Source organism: Oncorhynchus mykiss, chromosome 7, assembly GCF_057628025.1.
Source record: "Oncorhynchus mykiss isolate SJ-2025 chromosome 7, ASM5762802v1, whole genome shotgun sequence".
In the NCBI taxonomy this organism is placed as follows: domain Eukaryota; kingdom Metazoa; phylum Chordata; class Actinopteri; order Salmoniformes; family Salmonidae; genus Oncorhynchus; species Oncorhynchus mykiss.
This window is the reverse complement of record NC_143028.1, coordinates 54,778,370-54,802,176: the sequence shown is the minus strand read 5'-3', so window position 1 is coordinate 54,802,176 and position 23,807 is coordinate 54,778,370. Positions and strand designations below refer to the sequence as shown.

Sequence of the window (23,807 nt, the reverse complement as noted above, 5' to 3'; positions counted from 1 at the left end):
GCCTGTGTAGTCATCTGCCAGAATGTAGCCCCAATTGGTCCGAGCCCCAAGTAATACATTTGGGCCAGATAATTCACATGGGAAATTGCCCCGAGCTCAATCCCTGCATCCTAGCCATAAATAATACTGCTGAAGGCGGCCCAGACTCGGGGCCACATGACGTTGGCCGAGTGCCACTACTCTCAGACGGAATCGGCCCAGATCCACTGTGCTAGCTGGGTCCAGACCTTCTTTATTAGAGAGAACTGACTTTTTTTGTTTGTGAGACTTATTTTTCCAGATGAAGTCAAGAAAGGTCTTGTTGATCTCTTTACAGGTAGAAGGATTTACAAATAAAGATAACGAGGGGTACACAAAGCGAGCGTGACTATTGCCAGCAAGCAAACGCCTCACGTTATCGAAACCCTGACCAGTGTTTGATTAACAATCAACACAAGTCGAAAACGATCATGCAAATGAGGAAACTAAATAGCAAAATTAAACATTTGAATTTTGACAGTCTTAAACTACACAGAGTATAGAAAAGCATTGCCAATTGAGAATGTGTTTTATTTTTGGGTTGTCACAATTCATGCTACCACAACAAGGAAATGAAATGACAAACATGAGAAATGATTTGTCATTTAAGCGTTTACATTTTTTTTTATGGGTCAGTGTTGTACTGGATAGTACCATGGAAATAATCTCAAACGCACTTGCTATTTATTTGTCTAATTAGCAGACAAGCATACTAAATCATGAAAATTATAATGCAATATCTTTTTTGCCTTTCAGTTTGAATATTGTCACATAAAAATGCATACCTATTTAGGAAAATAAAATTCAAACATGATATTGATTGATCATTTGCATCTCCAATTGGGTTTCGGCAGCTAAGCGCTTCCAAATAGTAAATGTTCCTGGGTGGCTCTGGGGGAATAAGTGGGTAGACAGCCCCACCTAGTGTTTTTAGGAAGTACAGTTTGTCGCAAAATAATGACACAAGGGGGCGCTGTGATTCCTCTGCTCTGAAAGTGAGTCCCCAACTTTGGAAACTATGCTATCAACCTTCCTTCTGTAGAACTTTGCGTCGATTTGGCCAATAAAACAACAACACTGTTTAAAAGCTGTTTTTATCCTATTACTACAATTCAAAACACAGACCGAGTGTTATATAGTTGCATAATAAACGTGTTTTAATTAACTTTATCCACCATCTTTTTGGCCAACCGGGGTGATTACGAGTTTCCCTACTCACTAATTGTCATTGAAACATAGTTGATTAAAAGCTGACCGAATGCTGTAAATAACCAGTGAATCTACAGTATGCTATGCATTATGTGTTGTGTTGTCCCATGTGCGTTGCATGTGAACAGCAGAAGACTTGTTTTTCAAAAAAACTCGTGTGAGTTAACGTGCAGTAGCTACATTGTTATATAGGGAACAACGCATTAAGAAGCATGTAAAAACAAACGTGCTGTATATATTTGCTCAAAACTCTGGAAGTATTTGGAGCATTTATAGTCTTCCTATATAAGATTACTTTTTGATATTAGCCTGTAGGCTAAACCAGACATTGGCATTCCCTTTTCAAGTGAGCATTGGACAAGAAAATAATACACACACATATAGCCACTTAGATGCTCTGTTAATTAAAGATAATTATCCTAGAAATGTTAATAAACAGAAAATAAATGACAGCGTTTTGTTTACCTTTATTGAATGGTCATAAACGTAGCCAACTAGCCTGGTCCCAGATCTATTTGTGGTCTTGCCTATTCCATTGCTGTCCTTGTTATGAAAAACATGTTTGGCATGATCGCACAAACAGACTGGCACCGGGCTATAAATGACAACTTGAAATCTGATCATCTAAAGGTGTAGTCAGTGCTGCTTGCACGAAGCACCGTGGTGTCCGGAATGTATGAATATTTCACACCATTTGATGCGCTCAGCGTAGAGACATTACGGTAATAATATACGTCTGATGTTCGTCAGCCGATATGACATCCATCCCCTCGCAGCTCTGTTGCGCAGACTAGCCCGCATCACGTACCACTTCTGTCGCTTAGAAACGGGGCATGGTGCAGCAACCAAAATGACTTCCAACGAAGATGTCATGATGGCAACATCACCCTGCGAGCTTACTCAGAACCCGCTGAAGAAAATATGGATGCCATGTAAAAACGGGCTGCCTGAAAAGCACATTTCACAGAGAAGGGGTAAGTTGTCTTGGCAGGCTTGTGCCAACAGCGCACAATGGGCGCAACGGAGGCGTGTATAGCAGATACACATGATTTTAAGACATTTTAATGTTTTGTTGGCCTAACGTTACCTCATTGAACTTAGATATTCATATTTTTATACACACACTGCGGCGTTGCGCAACCTGACCAGGTTCTGTGCGCTCAACATTTTCTCCAAGGGTGCAACGTTGCAGCATTTCGTCTCTAATGATTAGACTTTTAAATATGTTTTTCTTGGTGTTACAATTGTCAAACGTTGTTTATTAATGCCAATTATGCAATTGCACATGGCCTACTACGGTATCGAACTGGTAAGGAAGCTCGGTGTTGAATTTGACTAGGAAGATGACAAGCATGACAATGCGCCTATTTGCCGGTCACCGCACAACCCAACAATGTCCATCCATGTACAATACAACAAGGTTATTTTATTGTTTAACTATGGATTGTTAAACATAATTTGAGCTACTGTTCACAGTGAAGGCGACATGGAACTGACATAGCACAGGAGTGCCTGATTATGTATCATTATTTGTTTGTTTGGACCCCCACCTGTCCATGGCCCAGCAGCATTTAGAAGGGACTGGTAAACTATCAATATACGCTGCTGTTATTGTTGCGCCGCAAAATAACAGCCAGCCGAACTACTAAAGTCTAACATACAGATTCACTCCTGTGCCAACCGTGATTGGCCCAGCGGATTTTATGAAGAAAATGTCCTTAAGAGGGCATCATTTATGGGGATGATTACGCTGCAGACTTGGTTTGTCTCCCTCGCTGTAGAATTCTGATTACTTTTCGCTGAGTCAACTAAGTGTTCAATCAATAGTGCTTGGGATCTGTAGTCTTTTAGGGTTGATTTGTTCCCTGTTCTTATTATAGGTTAGTGGTCCTCACCCTAAAAAAACTACACTGTCTCCCACTGAACTATTCCAGATGCTTCCTTGTGCTGAGCTCGAGACTCTTCCTCTTTCAGGTGCAGACACTGCAGATTTCAGAGGTGATTTTCTCCCCCATTGGCTTGTATATTTGGCACAGTAATGAGAAAGGAGAAAGGAGAACAAAGAACCATGCCAGGCTTTGTGTGATTTCACTAATCCAGCCCCCCAATCCTAGCCAATAGGGCCACTGGAGGGGGCTTACAATGGTTAAGGAGGAGGGATAGCCAGTTAGCAGCCAGATTTTATAGTACAGTAGACTACTTCTCCCTCTGTTTTGAAGGGGGCCACATAATTACTTTTAGCAAACTAGGTTATTAGTGGAGCAGTTGGTCAGTGTTTTATGCTGTGTCACTCTATTTGAACTTTGGTTTACTGTTTCACTTAAGCCTAACCAGTTGACCACTGAAACTTGGTTATTCTGAGATCACCAGATAGTATGCCTGTGTGCAGTCTGGATCACACTGAGGAGCATCAAGTCTTTTTGCTATTTACCCTAGTTTAAAGGTGCAATATGCAGAAGTCGTTCTGCAATTTCCTGGTTGCTAAAATTCTAATAGTTCACCTAATTTCAATTTATGTGACAAAACAAGCAAGAGAATCATTGTACCATCTAAACTGGTGTGAAATATATTTTCATTAACCAAAAATATTGTATTTTCAGCTTTTTGAATCTGGTGTAAAAAAAAATGAAAGTAAAATACAAACTAAACTTAAGAATGGGGAAATAGCACACATTGAACATATCTACCTCTTCTTAGAGTTGCTTTCAATGAGAATGACAGCTCTATAACTCACATTTCTATGTGAATTTGGTCAGGTTGCCCAAAAGGTACATATTGCAGCTTAAATTACATCTGGAAGTGTGTGTGTGTGTGTGTGTGTGTGTGTGTCACAGCTTCACCAGCTCTTCCAAAGACATTGTCTGCTTGACTTGCTCTTAGATATGTGAGCGATTTTCCTAGAGTCCCTCGGTCAACAACACAAAAGGCTTAATCATGCCTACTGCTCCTGTCTCTGCTCTACTTTCTCCTCTTTCCTCATTTGGCCAATTCATTCTTCTTTCCACCTGCTTCTCCAGACTCTGGTATCTAACAGGTCATCAAATCAAATCAAATGTATTTATATAGCCCTTCGTACATCAGCTAATATCTCAAAGTGCTGTACAGAAACCCAGCCTAAAACCCCAAACAGCAAGCAATGCAGGTGTAGAAGCACGGTGGCTAGGAAAAACTCCCTAGAAAGGCCAAAACCTAGGAAGAAACCTAGAGAGGAACCAGGCTATGTGGGGTGGCCAGTCCTCTTCTGGCTGTGCCAGGTGGAGATTATAACAGAATTGAGAAATTATGAATAGAAATTTGATATTGAAATATATTAAAATAATTCTAGATTTGGCAAATTTTCAATATATTCTTGAACATAACATATTCTATGGGCATATCAAAGTTCTCGAGTGGGGTCTCTGCTAGTTGTGAGAAAAATGAGATGCATTTCCTGACTGATTCCGCATTTAGGTTAATGATGTTTCTCTCCCATGCTTTAAGATTCAAATGTAAAATATATGTCAATAATATTTCCTCCAAAGGACCCTTCTATGGATAAAATGTTGTGGAAATCCCCCCAAAATCATGCTAAACTCAGCAAAAAAAGAAATGTCCCTTTTTCAGCACCCTATCTCTCAAAGGTCATTTGTAAAAATCTAAATAACTTCACCGATCTTCATTGTAAAGGGTTTAAGCACTGTTTCCCATGCGTGTTCAATAAACAATTAATGAACATGCACCTGTGGAACGGTTGTTAAGACACTAACAGCTTACAGATGGTCGGCAATTAAGGTCACAGTTATGAAAACTTAGGACACTAAAGAGGCCTTTCTACTGACTCTGAAAAACACCAACAGAAAGATGCCCAGGGTTCCTGCTCATCTGCGTGAACGTGCCATAGGCATGCTGCAAGGAGGTATGAGGACTGCAGATGTGGCCAGGGCAATAAATTGCAATGTTCATACTGTGAGACGCCTAAGACAGCGCTACAGGGAGACAGGATGGACAGCTGATCATCCTCGCAGTGGCAGACCACGTGTAACAACACCTGCACAGGATCGGTACATCCGAACATCACACCCTCGGGACAGGTACAGGATGGAAACAACAACTGCCCGAGTTACACCAGGAACGCACAATTCCTCCATCAGTGCTCAGACTGTCCACAATAGGCTGAGAGAGGCTGGACTGAGGGCTTTGTAGGCCTGTTGTAAAGGCAGGTCCTCACCAGACATCACCGGCAACAACATTGCCTATGGGCACAAATCCACCATCGCTGGACCAGACAGGATTGGCAAAAAGTGCTCTTCACTGACGAGTCATGTTTTTTTCTCACCAGTGGTGGTCGGATTCGCGTTTATCGTCAAAGGAATGAGCGTTACACCGAGGCCTGTACTCTGGAGCGGGATCGATTTGGAGGTGGAGGGTCCGGCATGGTCTGGGGCGGTGTGTCACAGCATCATCGTACTGAGCTGGTTGTGATTGCAGGCAATATCAACGCTGTGCGTTACAGGGAAGACATCCTCCTCCCTCATGTGGTACCCTTCCTGCAGGCTCATCCTGACATGACCCTCCAGCATGACAATGCCACTAGCCATACTGCTTGTTCTGTGTGTGATTTCCTGCAAGACAGGAATGTCCTTGTTCTGCCATGGCCAGCGAACAGCCCGGATCTCAATCCCATTGAGCACGTCTGGGACCTGTTGGATCAGAGGGTGAGGGCTATGGCCATTCCCCCCAGAAATATCTGGGACTTGCAGGTGCCTTGGTGGAAGAGTGGGGTAACATCTCACAACAAGTGCAGTCAATGAGGAGGAGATGCACTTAATGCAGCTGGTGGCCACACCAGATACTGACTCTTACTTTAGATTTTGCCCCCTTTTGTTCAGGGACACATTATTCAATTTCTGCTATCACATGTCTGTGGAACTTGTTCAGTTATGTTTGTTGTTGAATTTTATTATGTTCATACAAATATTTACACGTTAATTTTGCTGAAAATAAACGCAGTTGACATTGTGAGGACGTTTCTTTTTTTGCTGAGTTTGTTTTTGTTTCATCAACAAATCACCTAGTGTATACAAGTGTCTGTTTGCATCTGCTTAACCTTTTCTGAAATTGATACAACAAACTACTCCATCCAGTCTACACCTTTATTAAGGTCTGAGTTATTGATTTAGATTCTGCATTAATGGATCACGGTCCCATTGATTCAACAGACTGTACCATCCACTGACATTCACTGTGTCTGTGTACAATAGTCATTCAACTTTTTGTCTCGTCCTATTTTTACCCCTATTTTTCTGTATCCTCTCTCTCTCTCTCTCTCTCTCTCTCTCTCTCTCTCTCTCTCTCTCTCTCTCTCTCTCTCTCTCTCTCTCTCTCTCTCTCTCTCTCTCTCTCTCTCTCTCTCTCTCTCTCTCTCTCTCTCTCTCTCTCTCTCTCTCTCTCTCTCTCTCTCTCTCTCTCTCTCTCTCTCTCTCTCTCTCTCTCTCTCTCTCTCTCTCTCTCTCTCTCTCTCTCTCTCTCTCTCTCTCTCTCTCTCTCTCTCTCTCTCTCTCTCTCTCTCTCTCTCTCTCTCTCTCTCTCTCTCTCTCTCTCTCTCTCTCTCTCTCTCTCTCTCTCTCTCTCTCTCTCTCTCCTCTCTCTCTCTCTCTCTCTCTCTCTCTCTCTCTCTCTCTCTCTCTCTCTCTCTCTCTCTCTCTCTCTCTCTCTCTCTCTCTCTCTCTCTCTCTCTCTCTCTCTCTCTCTCTCTCTCTCTCTCTCTCTCTCTCTCTCTCTCTCTCTCTCTCTCTCTCTCTCTCTCTCTCTCTCTCTCTCTCTCTCTCTCTCTCTCTCTCTCTCTCTCTCTCAGTATGTATGACCAACTGTCCCACCCTTATTGTGACGGTTGGCCTCCCAGCCAGAGGTAAAACCTACATCTCCAAGAAGCTGACCCGCTATCTCAACTGGATTGGTGTGCCAACCAAAGGTACCAGCTCAAGCTCTCTCATTAGCTGTCTCTTTTGAGGTCTCTCACTCTCTCACACACACACACACACACACACAGGAAATAGGGTTGACTGATAGTATGTCTGTGTTGTTTAGAGTTCAACGTGGGTCAGTACAGGAGAGAGTGTGTGAAGATCTACAAGTCCTTTGAGTTTTTCCGTCCAGACAATGAAGAGGGGCTGAAGATCAGGAGGTGAGGCTGGAGGAGGGGTTTTGGAATGAGCTGAACAGGTCAAGTTAGGCCTAACCCACCACACTATTCACTTATATCTCATTACAGACCAAAGTTGCAGGGAATGTACTCTTTATTGGTCTTTTTAATAGGCAGAGACCGTTGAAAGAACAAAGAGTTGTATTTACATTCATATCTACATTTTGACCAGTTACATTAGTGAAGTTTGAATTAAGCTCATTCTCGTAGATCTTTACCTACAGTTTCACTTTCTGGTCATCTTTTTGATTCTGTTGTGTATGTGTCCACCCATAGGCAGTGTGCGCTGAACGATGTGCGCCAGTACCTGAGTGTGGAGGCAGGCCAGGTGGCGGTAAGTAGAGTACATCCTAGTAGACTACCAGTCTGTTTAGCTATCATTTCACTTCTTGGCACGCCTTGTCCTGGTAAACATAAGACACAGAGTACTTGGAGTGGAATGTTAGATAAACAGACTGGACCCAGGTTAGATCCACAGTGACTTAAGTGTGGCTCATGATCAGTTTGTGAATGAGGATGTTGATGAATGGGGGAAAAGGGTGCACGGTAAATGTAATTCAAATCACATTTTATTTGTCACATGCTCCGAATACAACCGGTGTAGACCTTACCGTGAAATGCTTATTTACAAGCCCTTAACCAACAATGCAGTTCAAGAAAGATTGAGATTGTGTCATCTGTTGAGATGGTATGCGATTTGGAGTGGGTCTAGGGTTTCCGGGATGATGGTGTTGTGAGCGATGACCAGCCTTTCAAAGCACTTCATGGCTACCGACGTGAGTGCTATGGGTTAGTAATCATTTAGGCAGGTTACTTTCACTTCCTCTAGCACAGGGACTATCGTGGTCTGCTTGAAACATATAGGTACAGTTGAAGTAGGAAGTTTACAAACACCTTTAGCCAAATACATTTAAACTCAGTTTTTCACAATTCCTGACATTTAGTCAGAGTAAAAATTCCCTGTCTTAAGCCAGTTAAGATTACCACTTTATTTTAAGAATGTGAAATGTCAGAATAATAGTAATTAATAATAATTATTTATTTCAGCTTTTATTTCTTTCATCACATTCCCAGTGGGTCAGAAGTTTACATACACTCAATTAGTATTTGGTAGCATTGCCTTTAAATTGTTTAACTTGGGTCAAACGTTTCGGCTAGCTTTCCACAAGCTTCCCACAATAAGTTGGGTGAATTTTTGGCCCATTCCTCCTGACAGAGCTCGCGTAACGGAGTCAGGTTTGCAGGCCTCCTTGCTCGCACACGCTTTTTCAGTTCTGCCCACAAATGTTCTATGGGATTGAGGCCAGGGCTTTGTGATGGCCACTCTAATACCTTGACTTTGTTGTCCTTAAGCCATTTTGCCACAACTTTGGAAGTATGCTTGGGGTCATTGTCCATTTGGAAGACCCATTTGCGACCAAGCTTTAACTTCCTGACTGATGTCTTGAGATGTTGCTTCAATATATCCACATAATTTTCTTTCCTCATGATGCCATCTATTTTGTGAAGTGCATCAGTCCCTCCTGCAGCAAAGCACCCCCACAACATGATGCTGCCACCCCCGTGCTTCTCGGTCTGGATGGTGTTCTTCGGCTTGCAAGCCTCCCCCTTTTTTCTCCAAACATAATGATGGTCATTATGGCTAAACAGTTCTATTTTTGTTTCATCAGACCAGAGGACATTTCTCCAAAAAGTACAACATTTGTCCCGTGTGCAGTTGCAAATCGTAGTCTGACTTTTTTATGGCGGTTTTGGAGCAGTGGCTTCTTTCTTTTATGTCGATATATGACTTGTTTTACTGTGGATATAGATACTTTTGTACCTGTTTTCTCCAGCATCTTCACAAGGTCCTTTGCTGTTGTTCTGGGATTGATTTGCACTTTTCTCACCAAAGTATGTTCATCTCTAGGAGACAGAACGCTTCTCCTTCCTGAGCTGTATGACGGCTGCGTGGTCCCATGGTGTTTATACTTGCGTACTATTGTTTGTACAGATGAACGTGGTACCTTCAGGTGTTTGTAAATTGCTCCTAATGATGAACCAGACTTGTGGAGGTCTACAATGTTTTTTTTTCTGAGGTCTTGGCGATTACTTTTGATGGCGATTACTTTTGATTTTCCCATGATGTCAAGCAAAGAGGCACTGAGTTTGAAGGTAGGCCTTGAAATGCATCCACAGATACACCTCCAATTGACCCAATGATGTCAATTAGCCTATCAGAAGCTTCTAAAGCCATGACATCATTTTTTTGAATTTTCCATGCTGTTTAAAGGCACAGTCAACTTAGTGTATGTGTAAACTTCTGACCCACTGGAATTGTGATACAGTGAAATAATCTGTCTGTAAACAATTGTTGTTACAATTACTTGTGTCATGCACGAAGAAGATGTCCTAACCAACTTGCCAAAACTATAGTTTGTTAACAAGAAATTTGTGGAGTGGTTGAAAAATGAGTTTTAATGACTCCAACCTAAGTGTATGTAAACTTCCAACTTCAACTGTATTACAGACTCGGCCACGGAAAGGTTGAAAATGTCAGTGAAAACACTTGCCAGTTGGTCCGCCCACGCATGCTTTAAGTACATGTCCTGGTAATCCGTCTGGCCCCGTGGCTTTGTGAATGTTGACATGTTTTAAAGGTCTTGCTACCGAGAGCGTGATCACACAGATGTCCGGAACGGCTGGTACTCTCTTGCATGCTTCAGTGTTGCTTGCCTCGCAGCGAGCATGAAAGGCATTTAGCTCGTCTTGTAGGCTTGCGTCACTGGGCAGCTCGCCCAGTTTCCCTTTGGGTTTCCCTTTGTAGTCTGTAGTAGTTTAAGCTCTGCCACATTCGATGAAAGTCGGAGCCGGTGTAGTAGGATTCAATCCTAGTCCTGTATTGACGCTTTGCCTGTTTGATGGTTTGTGATGGTTCGAGGGCGTAGCGGAATTTCTTATAAGCGTCCGGATTAGTGTCCCGCTCCTTGAAAGCGGCAGTTCTAGCCTTTAGCTCGGTGCAGATGTTCCCTGTAATCCATGGCTTATGGTTGGGATATGTACTTATGGTCACTGTGGGGAAGAATTAATCGATGCACTTATTGATGAAGCCGTCGACTGAGGTGGTATACTCCTCGATGCCATTGGATGAATCCAGGAACATATTCCGGTCTGTGCTAGCGAAACAGTCCTGTAGCATCCGCTTCATCTGACCACTTCCATATTGAGTGAGTGACTGGTACGGCCTTCTTTAGTTCATGTAGGCTACTTTGCAAGAAATAACATTGTGTACCCTTTTCCCACTATTGATCTTCAGTCTACAGTACTTGTTTGAGTTTGCACCGCAACTCGTATACATGTTCATGGTTTGCTTGGTACTCCCAGGACTCTTAACCTGAATGTAATGAGGATGTTGTGACTGACTGGAGTTTGGCCTTCATTGCCTCAGGTGTTTGATGCCACTAACACCACACGGCAGAGGAGAGGGACCATCACCAGGTTTGCAGAACAGAACGGCTTTAAGGTATGGAACCCCAGAGTCAGACATTAGTATCTGTAGTTATTGTCTGTTTGTGGGATTCACTACTTTTCTTATAGTGTACAGTATATTTCACTGTAGTGTATTTTATACTGAATCTTAATTTTCATCCTCCCAGGTGTTCTTTGTGGAGTCTGTGTGTGAAGACCCTGATGTCATTGCGGAGAACATAGTGGTGTGTGATATCTCTGCCATCTTTCCACATTGTATGTAGGCCACTAGTTATGTAAAAGATCAGACATGATTGCACAGGAAAATCAAGACTTCGGCTTTGATATTTTATATTCCTGTAAGACAGGCCTCCTGATTTTAATCATTTCTACCATCTTCATGTTGACATGCCCTGGCTAACTTTCAGAAATGAAGCGAGATAGCTGTTTTTCAGTTCTGACCAGAGGGAGTACAGCTACGACCGGAAGTAACTTTTCCATAGCTGGTTAGAAGAATTTACGCAGCAGGTTAGGATAATTAACGTGGCAGGTTGGGAGACTTGGGTTAAGGTTAGGAAAAGGGTTAGGATTAGCTAAAATGCTCTCCTAGCATGCGCTTTCTCTATTTCTCTTGACTCATTTCATCTTCCTGTTTTTATTTCCTGTCTGTCTGTGCAGCAAGTGAAGCTGGGTAGTCCTGACTACATAGACTGTAATACAGAAGAGGTCGTTGAGGATTTCATGAAGAGGATCAAGTGCTATGAGAACTCTTACCAGCCACTGGATGAGGTTCTAGACAGGTGAGTGAGTACACACACACACACACACACACACACACTAGTGGTTTCAGAATACTCTCTAACAATATACTGGACAGGTGAGAATACACACACATAGAATACACATGGACAAGGTCCGCAGTCATTTAACAGCCTCACACTGCTAATAAATCCCCCCAGGGATCTGTCCTACATCAAGATAATGGATGTGGGCCGGAGGTACCTGGTGAACCAGGTCCAGGACCACATCCAGAGCCGGATCGTCTACTACCTGATGAACATCCACATCACACCACGCTCCATCTACCTGTGTCGCCATGGAGAGAGTGACCACAACGTCAAAGGACGCATCGGAGGAGACTCTGGCCTGTCTGGCAGGGGCAAGGAGGTGTTTATTTGTATGTTTGTCCATCTATTCGTAATAGAAATATATACTGCATGTAACGTCATTATTTCTCTCCCTGCCTGTTGGTCAGTTTGCAAAGTGTCTGGAGAAGTTCATCCAAGAGCAGAACATTAAGGATCTGAAGGTGTGGACCAGCCAGATGAAGAGGACCATCCAGACAGCTGAGGCTGTGGCTGTGCCCTACGAGCAGTGGAAGGCTCTCAACGAGATAGATGCTGTATGTGTTTGTATGTGTGTGCAAATGTTTGTTTCTATTTTGGCTATTGGTATTATATTTTGTTTGTATTTATTATTCAATAGATTATAGATCTATCTAAGATTATTCTCTGCGTCAGTCAATGTGATTGACGGTTACCATGTCTCCTAAGTTTACTGTTAAACAGGCTTGTTGTTTTGTTTTCTCTCCCTCTTTCAGGGTGTGTGTGAGGAGATGATGTATGAGGAGATCCAGGGACATTTCCCTCAGGAGTTTGCACTGAGAGACCAGGACAAATACCGCTACCGCTACCCTAAAGGAGAGGTGAGTCCATCACAGCACCAATTCTCTCTCTCTCTCTCTCTCGCTTTCTGTGTGTGTTAACCTGTTATGGCTGTCATCAACAACCGCTGAATAGCATTGCGCTACATACAATAAATATTACTATAAATATTTATATTCATGAAATCACAAGTGCAATATAGGAAAACACTGCTTAGCCTTTTGTTAATCCACCTGTCGTGTCATATTTTGAAAATATGCTTTACAGCAAAAGCAATACAAGCGTTTGTGTAAGTTTATCGATCGCATGACAAAACATTAAGTACACTTAGCATCAGGAAGCTTGGTCACAAATCAGAAAAGCAATCAAATTAATCGTTTACCTTTGATCTTTGGATGTTTTCACTCACGAGACTCCCAGTTACACAACAAATGTTCCGTTTGTTCAATAAAGATGATTTTTATATCCAAAATACCTCTGTTTGTTTGTTGCGTTGCGTTATGTTCAGAAATCCACAGGAAAGAGCGGTCACGACAACGCAGACGAAAATTCCAAATAGTTTCCATTATGTCCACAGAAACATGTCAAACGTTTTTTATAATCAATCCTCAGGTTGTTTTTAAAATTATATAATTGATAATATATCAACCGCACATGTCTTTCACAGTAGGAGAGGGGAAAACAATGGCTGTCCAAATTCTGTTGCGCAAGCAAAACTCGTGTGACCAATTGACGCAATGTTATCGTTCTGGCTCATTTTTTAAAATAAAAGCCTGAAACTATGTCTGAAGACTGACACATTGAGGAAGCGATAGGAAAAGGAATCTGGTTCATATCCCTTTAAATCCAGCAAAGGGAGGCTATGGAACATGGAGTTAAAAATGGAAGCCACTTCCTGTTTTGATTTTCCTCAGGGTTTCTAATACTAATAATAATATGCATATATTATTATACCTCTTCATCCAAGCTACTCAATGCTGCCCCTGCAGCCATATGAAGTTAACAGGCCTCTGCTTGTTCCCTCAGTCCTATGAGGACCTGGTGCAGCGTCTGGAGCCAGTCATCATGGAGCTGGAAAGGCAGGAGAACGTCCTGGTCATCTGTCACCAGGCTGTCATGCGCTGCCTGCTCGCTTACTTTCTGGATAAGAGCGCAGGTAGCGTATATCTCTTCAAATCAATTTTCATAAAGTCCTTTTTACATCAGCAGATGTCACAAAGTGCTTATACAGAAACTAAGCCTAAAACCCCAAACAGCAAGCAATGCAGATGTAGAAGCACGGCGGCTAGGAAAAACTCCTAGAAAGGCAGGAACCTAGGAAGGAACCAGGCTTGGGGGGGGGGGCAGTCCTCTTCTGGCTGTGCCCAGTGGAGATTATAGGAGTACATGGCCATTAAGGCCAGATTGTTCTTCAAGATGTTCAAATGTTCATAGATGACCAGCAGGGTCAAATAATATTCAGTGGTTGTATCAGTAGAGAGAGAGGTTGAGAGCGAGCGAGAGGTTGAGAGCGAGCGAGAGGTTGAGAGCGAGCGAGAGGTTGAGAGCGAGCGAGAGGTTGAGAGCGAGCGAGAGGTTGAGAGGTCGAGGGAGAGGTTGAGAGCGAGCGAGCGAGAGGGAGGGGTCGAGAGCGAGCGAGAGGGAGGGGTCGAGAGCGAGCGAGAGGGAGGGGTCGAGAGCGAGCGAGAGGGAGGGGTCGAGAGCGAGCGAGAGGGAGGGGACATAAAAAGACATGGCTACCCAAAGAGGAGCGTGTATGTGGTCACTGCATGACAGGGGAGGTAGAGACAGAGATGCACTTTCTCCTTTACTGTGATAAATATTCCTCACAAAGAGACTCATTATTCACAGAAATGACTACATATATTCCAAATTTTTACAAATTGAACCCAGAGGAAAAACTAAGAATACTCATGGGTGAAGGAGCAATGGCTCCTCTTGCAGCCAAATATGTATTTTCCTGCCATAGCCTGAGGGACACTGAATAATAACATCTGCATAGTAAACAGTAACTTACTTATTATTATTATTACCATTATTACTATAATTATTAATGTTTATCATCCCAAATATGGGTGGTAATGGTAGTGATAACAGTTTAGTGATGGTAGTAGTAGTCGTAGTAATGATGATTGTAGTTGTAGTACTGATATAAAGAAGAAGATTACCGTTATTTAGTTATAAGTTAGTTATTGTTTCATTTTCCATAATTTTATTTTATATTTATTACATTTCTACTATTGACTGTTACCATTTTATTGTTATTATTTTTGTATTATTATTTACTACCATTTTATATTATTATTTGCTATCATTTATAATTTTGTTACAATGTATATTGTATACATTGTTGCTTTGGCAATATTGACACAATGTTTTTCATGCCAATAAAGCAGCTTGAATTTGAATTTGAATTTGAATTTGAGAGAGGTCGGGAGAGAGGTCGGGAGAGGTCGAGAGAGAGGGGTCGAGAGAGAGGGGTCGGGAGGGGTCGAGAGAGAGGGGTCGGGAGAGGTCGAGAGAGAGGGGTCGGGAGAGGTCGAGAGGGAGAGGTCGAGAGGGAGAGGTCGAGAGGGAGAGGTCGAGAGAGAGAGGTCGGGAGAGAGGGGTCGGGAGAGGTCGAGAGAGAGAGGTCGAGAGAGAGGGGTCGGGAGAGAGGGGTCGGGAGAGAGGGGTCGGGAGAGGTCGAGAGAGAGGGGTCGGGAGAGGTCGAGAGAGAGGAGTCGAGAGGGAGAGGTCGAGAGGGGTCGGGAGAGGTCGAGAGAGAGAGAGAGGTCGAGAGAGGGAGAGATGGAGAGGTCGAGAGAGGGAGATGGAGCGGTCGCGATGGAGGGGTCGAGAGAGGGAGAGGTCGAGAGAGTGAGGGGTCGAGAGAGTGAGAGGGGTCGAGAGAGAGAGAGAGAGAGAGAGAGAGAGAGAGAGGGGTCGAGAGAGAGAGAGAGGGGTCGAGAGAGAGAGAGGGGTCGAGAGAGAGAGAGGGGTCGAGAGAGAGAGAGGGGTCGAGAGAGAGAGAGTGGTCGAGAGGGAGAGAGGGGTCGAGAGGGAGAGAGGGGTCGAGAGAGGGAGAGAGGGGTCGAGAGAGGGAGAGAGGGAGAGAGGGGTCGAGAGGGAGAGAGGGGTCGAGAGGGAGAGAGGGGTCGAGAGGGAGAGGTCGAGAGATTGAGGGAGAGGTCAAGAGATTGAGGGAGAGGTCAAGAGATTGAGAGAGAGGGGTCGAGAGGGAGAGAGGGGTCGAGAGGGAGAGAGGGGTCGAGAGGGAGAGAGGGGTCGAGAGGGAGAGAGGGGTCGAGAGGGAGAGAGGGGTCGAGAGGGAGAGAGGGGTCGAGAGAGGGAGAGGTCAAGAGAGGGAGAGGTCAAGAGATTGAGAGGGAGAGGTCGAGAGAGGGAGAGGTCGAGAGAGGGAGAGGTCAAGAGAGGGAGAGGTCAAGAGATTGAGAGGGAGCGGTCGAGATGGAAGGGTCGAGAGGGAGAGGGAGCGGTCGAGGTGGAGGGGTCGAGAGAGGGAGAGGTCGAGAGGGAGAGGTCGAAAGAGGGGTCGAGAGAAAGAGAGGGGTCGGGAGGGGTCGAGAGAAATAGAGGGGTCGGGAGAGGTCGAGAGAGAGAGGGGTCGAGAGAGAGAGAGAAGGAGGGGTCGAGAGAGAGAGAGGGGTCGAGAGAGAGAGGGGTCGAGAGAGGGGTCGAGAGAGGGGTCGAGAGAGAGAGAGAGAGAGAGAGAGGGGTCGAGAGAGAGAGAGAGAGAGAGAGGGGTCGAGAGAGAGAGATAGGGGTCGAGAGAGAGAGAGAGAGAGAGGGGTCGAGAGGGAGAGAGAGGGGACGGGAGAGGGTCGAGAGAGGGAGAGGTCGAGAGGGAGAGAGAGAGGGGTCGAGAGGGAGAGAGAGAGGGGTCGAGAGGGAGAGAGAGAGGGGTCGAGAGGGAGAGAGAGAGGGGTCGAGAGGTCGAGGTCGAGGGGTCGAGAGAGAGAGAGGGGTCGAGGGGTCGAGAGAGAGAGAGGGGTCGAGAGAGGGAGGGGTCGAGAGGGAGGGGTCGAGAGGGAGGGGTCGAGAGGGAGGGGTCGAGAGGGAGGGGTCGAGAGAGAGGGGTCGAGAGAGAGAGGGGTCGAGAGGGAGAGAGAGAGGGGTCGAGAGGGAGAGAGAGAGGGGTCGAGAGGGAGAGAGAGAGGGGTCGAGAGGGAGAGAGAGAGAGGTCGAGAGGGAGAGAGGGAGGGGTCGAGAGGGAGGGGTCGAGAGAGGGAGAGAGGGGTCGAGAGAGAGGGAGGGGTCGAGAGAGAGGGAGGGGTCGAGAGAGAGGGAGGGGTCGAGAGAGAGGGAGGGGTCGAGAGAGAGGGAGGGGTCGAGAGAGAGGGAGGGGTCGAGAGAGAGGGAGGGGTCGAGAGGGAGGGAGGGGTCGAGAGGGAGGGAGGGGTCGAGAGAGAGAGGGGTCGAGAGAGAGAGAGGGGTCGAGAGAGAGAGGGGTCGAGAGAGAGAGAGGGGTCGAGAGAGAGGGGTCGAGAGAGAGAGAGAGAGAGAGAGAGGGGTCGAGAGAGAGAGAGAGAGAGGGGTCGAGAGAGAGAGGGGTCGAGAGGGAGAGGTCGAGAGGGAGGGGTCGAGAGGGAGGGGTCGAGAGAGAGGGAGGGGTTGAGAGAGAGGGAGGGGTCGAGAGAGAGGGAGGGGTCGAGAGAGAGGGAGGGGTCGAGAGGGAGGGAGGGGTCGAGAGGGAGGGAGGGGTCGAGAGAGAGAGAGAGGGGTCGAGAGAGAGAGAGAGGGGTCGAGAGAGAGAGAGGGGTCGAGAGAGAGAGAGAGGGGTCGAGAGAGAGAGAGAGGGGTCGAGAGAGAGAGAGAGGGGTCGAGAGAGAGAGAGGGGTCGAGAGAGAGAGAGGGGTCGAGAGAGAGGGGTCGAGAGAGAGAGAGAGGGGTCGAGAGGGAGGGAGGGGTTCGAGAGAGAGAGAGAGGGCTCGAGAGAGAGAGTGAGAGAGAGAGGGGTCGAGAGGGAGGGAGGGAGGGGTCGAGAGAGAGAGAGGGCTCGAGAGAGAGTGAGAGAGAGAGAGGGGTCGAGAGGGAGAGAGGAGTCGAAAGAAAGAGAGAGTGAGCGGGGGGGTCTAGAGCGAGCGGGGGGGGGTCTAGAGAGAGGTCAAGAGAGGGGTGAAGGAGGTCGGGAGATCGAGGGAGGGGTCAGCCAGGCGTCACCAGGCCAGGTAATATGCCCCAGTGACCAGGGGGACTGGGGAAGGCCAGGGGTCAAAAGGGCAGGTAATACGCCCCAGTATTACAGCTTCATTTATACTATAAAACAAACATTTTTCAGAGTGAGTGTTCTGCATGTCCTGTTCACCTGTCATGATCAGATAAGCATTGGTATAGGATTGCATTAGCTCTAATACAACTAAATTGAATCTATTTAGGCATTGTTGTACGTTCTGTTTTTGTTCTTCAGAGGAGCTGCCTTACCTGAAGTGCCCTTTGCACACTGTACTGAAGCTGACACCTGTGGCTTATGGTGAGTACACTATTGTCAATAACTGCATTAAACGTGTATTAGTAACACAGCATAAGAGTTCAGTGACATGCTTTATTCCATGTATATTTACTCCAATGACATGTATTCATCCCTTGGATTCAGATCACCTGGATACTTATAGTCCAGTACCACTGTTTAAATGTACAGTAGTAGTGTTAGGCCAGGATTCAATCAGGTCAGCGTTAACCCGCGGTAACTGGCAATCACTTAGCATGTCATTGTTTTTGTTTAGGCAATGTAGGATCTGTCAAATCCACAAACGGCTCCTGGCATTATACCTATCGCGGACATTTCCATTGGATGCACATTAGTAGAAATCCCAAGTAGCCGTGTTACAAGTTCAAACACTGGAATGTGTGATGTTATCTACTCCTTCATTAGGCTGATGTAAATCCTTATTATTTAATGATATTCAATTTGAGTGTAATTGCTTCTACAGTCCCTTCAGAAAGTGTTCAGACCCCTTGACTTTTTCCACATTTTGTTATTTTACAGCCTTATTCTAAAATTAATTAAATAAATAACAATCCTCAGCAATCCACACACAATAACCCCTAATGACAAAGCGAAAACTGTTTTTTATTTTTAGTACATTTGCTAAATGGCTAAAAAACAGTTTTCGTAAATAAGATACCTTATTTACATAAGTATTCAGACCCTTTGCTATGAGACTCTAAATTGAGCTCAGGTGCATCCTGTTTTCATTGGTCATCCTTGAGATGTTTCTACAACTGGATTGGAGTCCACCTGTGGTAAATTCAATTGATTGGACATGATTTAGTCGGCACACATCTGTCTATAAGGTCCCACAGTTGACAGTGCATGTCAGAGAAAAAACCAAGCTATGAGGTCGAAAGGAATTGCCCGTAGAGCTTCTTCGGGACAGGATTGTGTCAAGGCACAGATCTGGGGAAGGATACAAAAAAAATTGGGCAGCATTGAAGGTCCCTAAGAACACAGTGGCTTCCATCATTCTTAAATGAAGGAGGTTTGGAACCACCAAGACTTCCTAGAGCTGGCCCCCTGGCCAAACTGAGAAATTGGGGGAGAAGGGCCTTTGTCAGGGAGGTGACCAAGAACCCAATAGTCATTGACAGAGCTCTGGAGTTCCTCTATGGAGATGGGAGAAACTTCCAGAAGGACATCCATCTCGGCAGCACTCCACCAATCATGCCTTTATGGTTGAGTGGCCAGACAGAAGCCACTCCTCAGTAAAAGGCACATGACAGCCCACTTGGAGTTTACCAAAAGGCACCTAAAGACTCACAGACCATGAGAAACAACATTCTCTGGTCTGTAAACCAAGTTTGACCTCTTTGGCCTGAATGCCAGGCATGATGTCTGGAGGAAACCTGGCACCATCTCTACGGTGAAGCATGGTGGTGGCAGCATCATGCTGTGGGGATGTTTTTCAGCGGCAGGGACTGTGAGACTAGTCAGGATCGAGGAAAAGATGAACGGAGCTAAGTACAGAGAGATCCTTGATAAAAACCTGCTCCAGAGCGCTCAGGACCTCAGACTAGGGTGAAGGTTCACCTTCCAACAGGACAACAACCCTAAGCACACAGCCAAGACAACACAGGAGTGGCTTTGAGACAAGTCTCTGAATGTCCTTGAGTGGCCCAGCCAGAGCCCGGACTTGAACCCGATCGAACATCTCTGGAGAGACCTGAAAATAGCTGTGCAGCAATGCTCCCAATCCAACCTGACAGAGCTTGAGAGGATCTGCCTTAATATATTAGGAGAAACTCCCCAAATACAGGTGTGCCAAGCTTGTAGTGTCATACCCAAAAAGGCTTGATGCTGTAATCACTGCCAAAGGGGCTTCAAGAAAGTAATGAGTTAAAGGTCTGAATACTTATGTAAATGTGATATTTAAGTTTTTTTATTTGTAATAAATTTGCAAAAAATTCTAAACCTGTTTTTGAATTGTCATTATGGATTGATGTCGGGGGGAAAAACAATTTAATCAGTTTTAAAAAATTAGGCTGTAGCAAAATGTGGAAAAATTATAGCCTACATTTTCTCATTCTTAACTTCTAACGTGGGTGGGATGGGTGTGGCTTCGTGACAAAGAACACAAGAACAGTTGCTTACTAATTTGACATCTCCAGCGCTGTTAAACCTGCAATTGTTGGTTACTGTGGGGTAACACTGATCTAATTGATCCCTGGCCTTAGTCTATGTATTAAACAGTGTACTGCTGCTGCCCTCTAGTTTTCGGACAAAGTAACATAAAAACATTTGTCCTCAATCTCTTCCCTTTCTATTTCTGTCTCTAACTATTGTTTTGTTTTCTTCTCTTCCTGTCCCTGTAGGCTGTAAAGTAGAGTCTGTCTTTTTGAACGTGGAAGCTGTGAACACCCACAGGGACAGGCCAGAGGTAGGTACCCCAGACAAGTGGCCCTCACTGGGCTTGCACTCTAAAACAGAGCGAGTAAGAGGTTCAGGGTCAGTTGGACTAACCTTATCTGTGTCCTAGTGCTGACTGATCTCTTTTCATTGTACAGAATGTAGACACTTCACGGATGCCGGAGGAAGCCCTGTTCACAGTCCCCGCCCACCAGTGATTAGGGACAGTGCCCAAGACTACAGAGTGACATCACTCACCATGGCCACTTCCTCTACTCAATCAGCAATCAATCCAAATTCCTCTTTTAATTTGTTCCTTGCAGTGGGATTGGGAAAAAAACGCATCCGGATCTTTCATTGGACATATTCCTCGTTCAGGTTCACCTCATCTTTCTCTTTTCTTCTGTGCAATGAAAGTCTAGACAACTGGAATCCAGTTCAATGGTGATTTGCCCCACTATCGGGGTATGTTTGAGAGTGTGTGCATGTGAGTGTGTTTTGTATGTGTGTGAGTGTATATGATCAAGATAAGGACAATCTGATTTGAAACCTATTTTAAATACAGGACATATGGCTTTTCATCAAATTGTAGAGTTGAGCTTTTCTGAAATCGTGTCTGTCACAGGTAGCCCAATTCTGACCTTTTTCTATTAATTGGTCTTTTTACCAATCAGATTAACTCTTTTTACAATAATTTGGCAAAAGATCAGAGTTGGGCTGCCTGTGCAAACACAGTGCAAGAACCATATATGTTGACATTGTACATTTCTTGTTCTTAGTATTTTAGTGTTTGTCCACCCCGTTTAAAAAATAATAATAATAATAATGTATTTGTTGAATTTCCTATTAAACTAACTATTGCATTACAAGTTTGAGGCTGTGATATGCAGACTCTAAAGCGGGGACACGAATTGTAGCTAGTAATTTTTATGTCTGGTATAAAATCAGGCTGTTCCTATAAAGGCAGTTTTGCGTATCTATCATTTTCAATTAAGTTAATCTTCATCTAGTTAAAATCTAAAGAGATTGACAAGTTTGTTTCCATGTTGCATCAGTGATATGCTATATCTAGAATGTTTTATCTATTGTTCAATGTCTACTAGTGAAGGATACTTTATCTAAAATGCTGCTGTAGTTCAGTAGCACAGGAATAGTTGTTGGTATCATAACAAATCAATTGAAATGACTTCTAATGCCTGTGTAAACACGTATATTTGTAATGATCACCATAATCTGTTGTCTGTAATGCGTTGAATGTCATTCAATCGCTCACTGGTTGAATGTCATTAAATCGCTCACTGGTTGAATGTCATTAAATCGCTCACTGGTTGAATGTCATTAAATCGCTCACTGGTTGAATGTCATTAAATCGCTCACTGGTGTTATATAGTTTTAAGCATTTTCAGCATGTCTTGTTTGTTCATTTTGACTTGTTTGTCAACGTGTCAAGAATATGATTCTGTCAATGTAAATATCTACATCATCCAAATGTAATAAATATTTTGAGTTAAGTCTCTTGCTGTTGTCTTCTGCTCAAAGTATTGAACTGTTTTGTGTAGTCTTCACATTTTGCTGCCGTAGTTAAGGACCAGTAGTAAATTACAAAATGTACAGTTGAAGTTGGAAGTTTACATACACCTTAGCCAAGTACATTTAAACTCAGTTTTTCACAATTCCTGACATTTAATCCTAGTAAAAATTCCCTGTTTTAGTTCGGTTAGGATCACCACTTTAATTTGAGCATGTGAAATGTCAGAATAATAGTAGAGAGAATGATTTATTTCAGCTTTTCTTTCTTTCATCACATTCCCAGTGGGTCAAAAGTTTACAAACTCAATTAGCATTTGGTAGCATTGCCAAAAGCATTGTCATTGAATTTTGGCCCATTCCTCCTGACAGAGCTGGTGTAACTGAGTCAGGTTTGTAGGCCTCCTTGCTCACACACGCTTTTTCAGTTCTGCCGACAAATGTTATATAGGATTGAGGTCAATGCTTTGTGATGGCCACTCCAATACCTTGGGTTTGTTGTCCTTAAGCTATTTTTCCACAACTTTGGAAGTATGCTTGGGGTCATTGTCCATTTGGAAGACCCATTTGCGACCAAGCTTTAACTTCCTGACTGATGTTGCTTCAACATATCCACATATATTTCCTGCCTCGTGCTGCCATCTATTTTGTGAAGTGCACCAGTCCCTCCTGCATCAAAGCACCCCCTCAACATGATGCCACCCCCACAACATGATGATGCCATCCCCGTGCTTCACGGTTGGGTTGGTTTTCCTCGGCTTGCAAGCCTCCACATTTTTCCTCCATACATAATGATGGTCATTATGGCCAAACAGTTCTATTTTTGTTTCATCAGACCAGAGGACATTTCTCCAAAAAGTAAGTTTCCATGTGCAGTTGCAAACTGTATTCTGGCTTTTTTATGATGGTTTTGGAGCAGTGGCTTCTTCCTTGCTGGGTGGCCTTTCAGGTTATGTCGATATAGGACTCACTTTTCGTACCAAAGTATATTCATCTCTAGGAGACAGGATGCGTCTCTTTCCTGAGCGATATGACGGCTGCGTGGTCCCATGGTGTTTTTCTGGCGTATTATTGCTTGTACAGATGAACGTGGTATCTTCAGGCGTTTGGAAATTGCTCCCAAGGATGAACCAGACTTGTGGAGGTCTACCATTTCTTTCTGAGGTCTTGGCTGATTTCTTTTGGTTTTCCCATGATGTCAAGCAAAGAGGCACTGAGTTTGAAGGTAGGCCTTGAAATGCATCCACAGGTACACCTCCAATTGACTCAAATTATGTCAATTAGCCTATCAGAAGCTTCTAAAGCCATGACAATTTTCAGGAATTTTCCAAGTTGTTTAAAGGCACAGTCAACCTAGTGTATGTAAACTTCTGACCCACTGGAATTGTGATACAGTGAATTATAAGTGAAATAATCTGTCTGTAAACAATTGTTGGAAGAATTACTTGTGTCATGCACAAAGTAGATGTCCTGACCGACTTGCTAAAACTATAGTTTGTTAACAAGAAATTTATAGTGGTTGAAAAACAAGTTTTAATGACTCCAACCTAAGTGTATGCAAACGTCCTATTTCAACTGTATTACACGGTCAGGGAAAGGTTGAACATGTCAGTGAAGACACTTGAAGGTTGGTCTGCTGCAACGACAATATTTTAAATGGTCAATAGCTCTGAACTTCAATGACTTAACCTCAAACCAGCTATACATTTTAGAAATTAATATAAACTCAGCAAAAAAATAAATGTCCTATCACTGTCTACTGTGTTTATTTTCTTAACTTAACGTGTAAATATTTGTATGAACATAAGATTCAACAACTGAGACATAAACTGAACAAGCTCCACAGACATGTGGGGTCAAAATCAAAAGTAACGGTCAGTATCTGGTGTGGCCACCAGCTGCATTGAGTACTGCA

General features: G+C 44.2%; 2 protein-coding genes across 2 annotated transcripts; one reads left to right on the top strand and one right to left on the bottom strand.

Moving 5' to 3' along the window:
- The first annotated feature begins 1,939 nt into the window (after positions 1-1,939).
- Positions 1,940-21,873, top strand: LOC110528144 (6-phosphofructo-2-kinase/fructose-2,6-bisphosphatase 4). The gene is made up of 14 exons (XM_021609967.3): positions 1,940-2,201; positions 7,061-7,177; positions 7,294-7,390; positions 7,685-7,742; positions 10,836-10,910; positions 11,044-11,100; positions 11,534-11,655; positions 11,815-12,022; positions 12,111-12,257; positions 12,456-12,560; positions 13,546-13,675; positions 17,930-17,992; positions 20,332-20,396; positions 20,524-21,873. The coding sequence occupies exons 1-14, from the start codon at positions 1,967-1,969 to the stop codon at positions 20,581-20,583; spliced, it is 1,539 nt and encodes a 512-aa protein (XP_021465642.3). The 5' UTR covers positions 1,940-1,966; the 3' UTR covers positions 20,584-21,873.
- LOC149982599 (uncharacterized) lies at positions 16,489-17,834 on the bottom strand (the record flags this gene model as incomplete). Its single annotated transcript, XM_090242177.1, has 4 exons — positions 17,828-17,834; positions 17,709-17,716; positions 17,095-17,594; positions 16,489-16,966 (listed from the first exon to the last, which is right to left on the bottom strand). Coding segments are annotated over exons 1-4 (993 nt in total), but the record flags the coding sequence as incomplete, so codon positions are not given.
- Positions 21,874-23,807: the final 1,934 nt, after the last annotated feature.

What these genes read in the sequence shown, in the direction of transcription:
- LOC110528144 (XM_021609967.3), top strand. Translation starts at nt 1,967, where the DNA reads ATGTTCGTCAGCCGATATGACATCCATCCCCTCGCAGCTCTGTTGCGC. An exon ending in CTGGATGAGGTTCTAGACAG is followed by an intron (nt 11,656 to 11,814) that starts GTGAGTGAGTAC and finishes AAATCCCCCCAG; the next exon opens with GGATCTGTCCTACATCAAGA. An exon ending in CCCACAGGGACAGGCCAGAG is followed by an intron (nt 20,397 to 20,523) that starts GTAGGTACCCCA and finishes TTCATTGTACAG; the next exon opens with AATGTAGACACTTCACGGAT.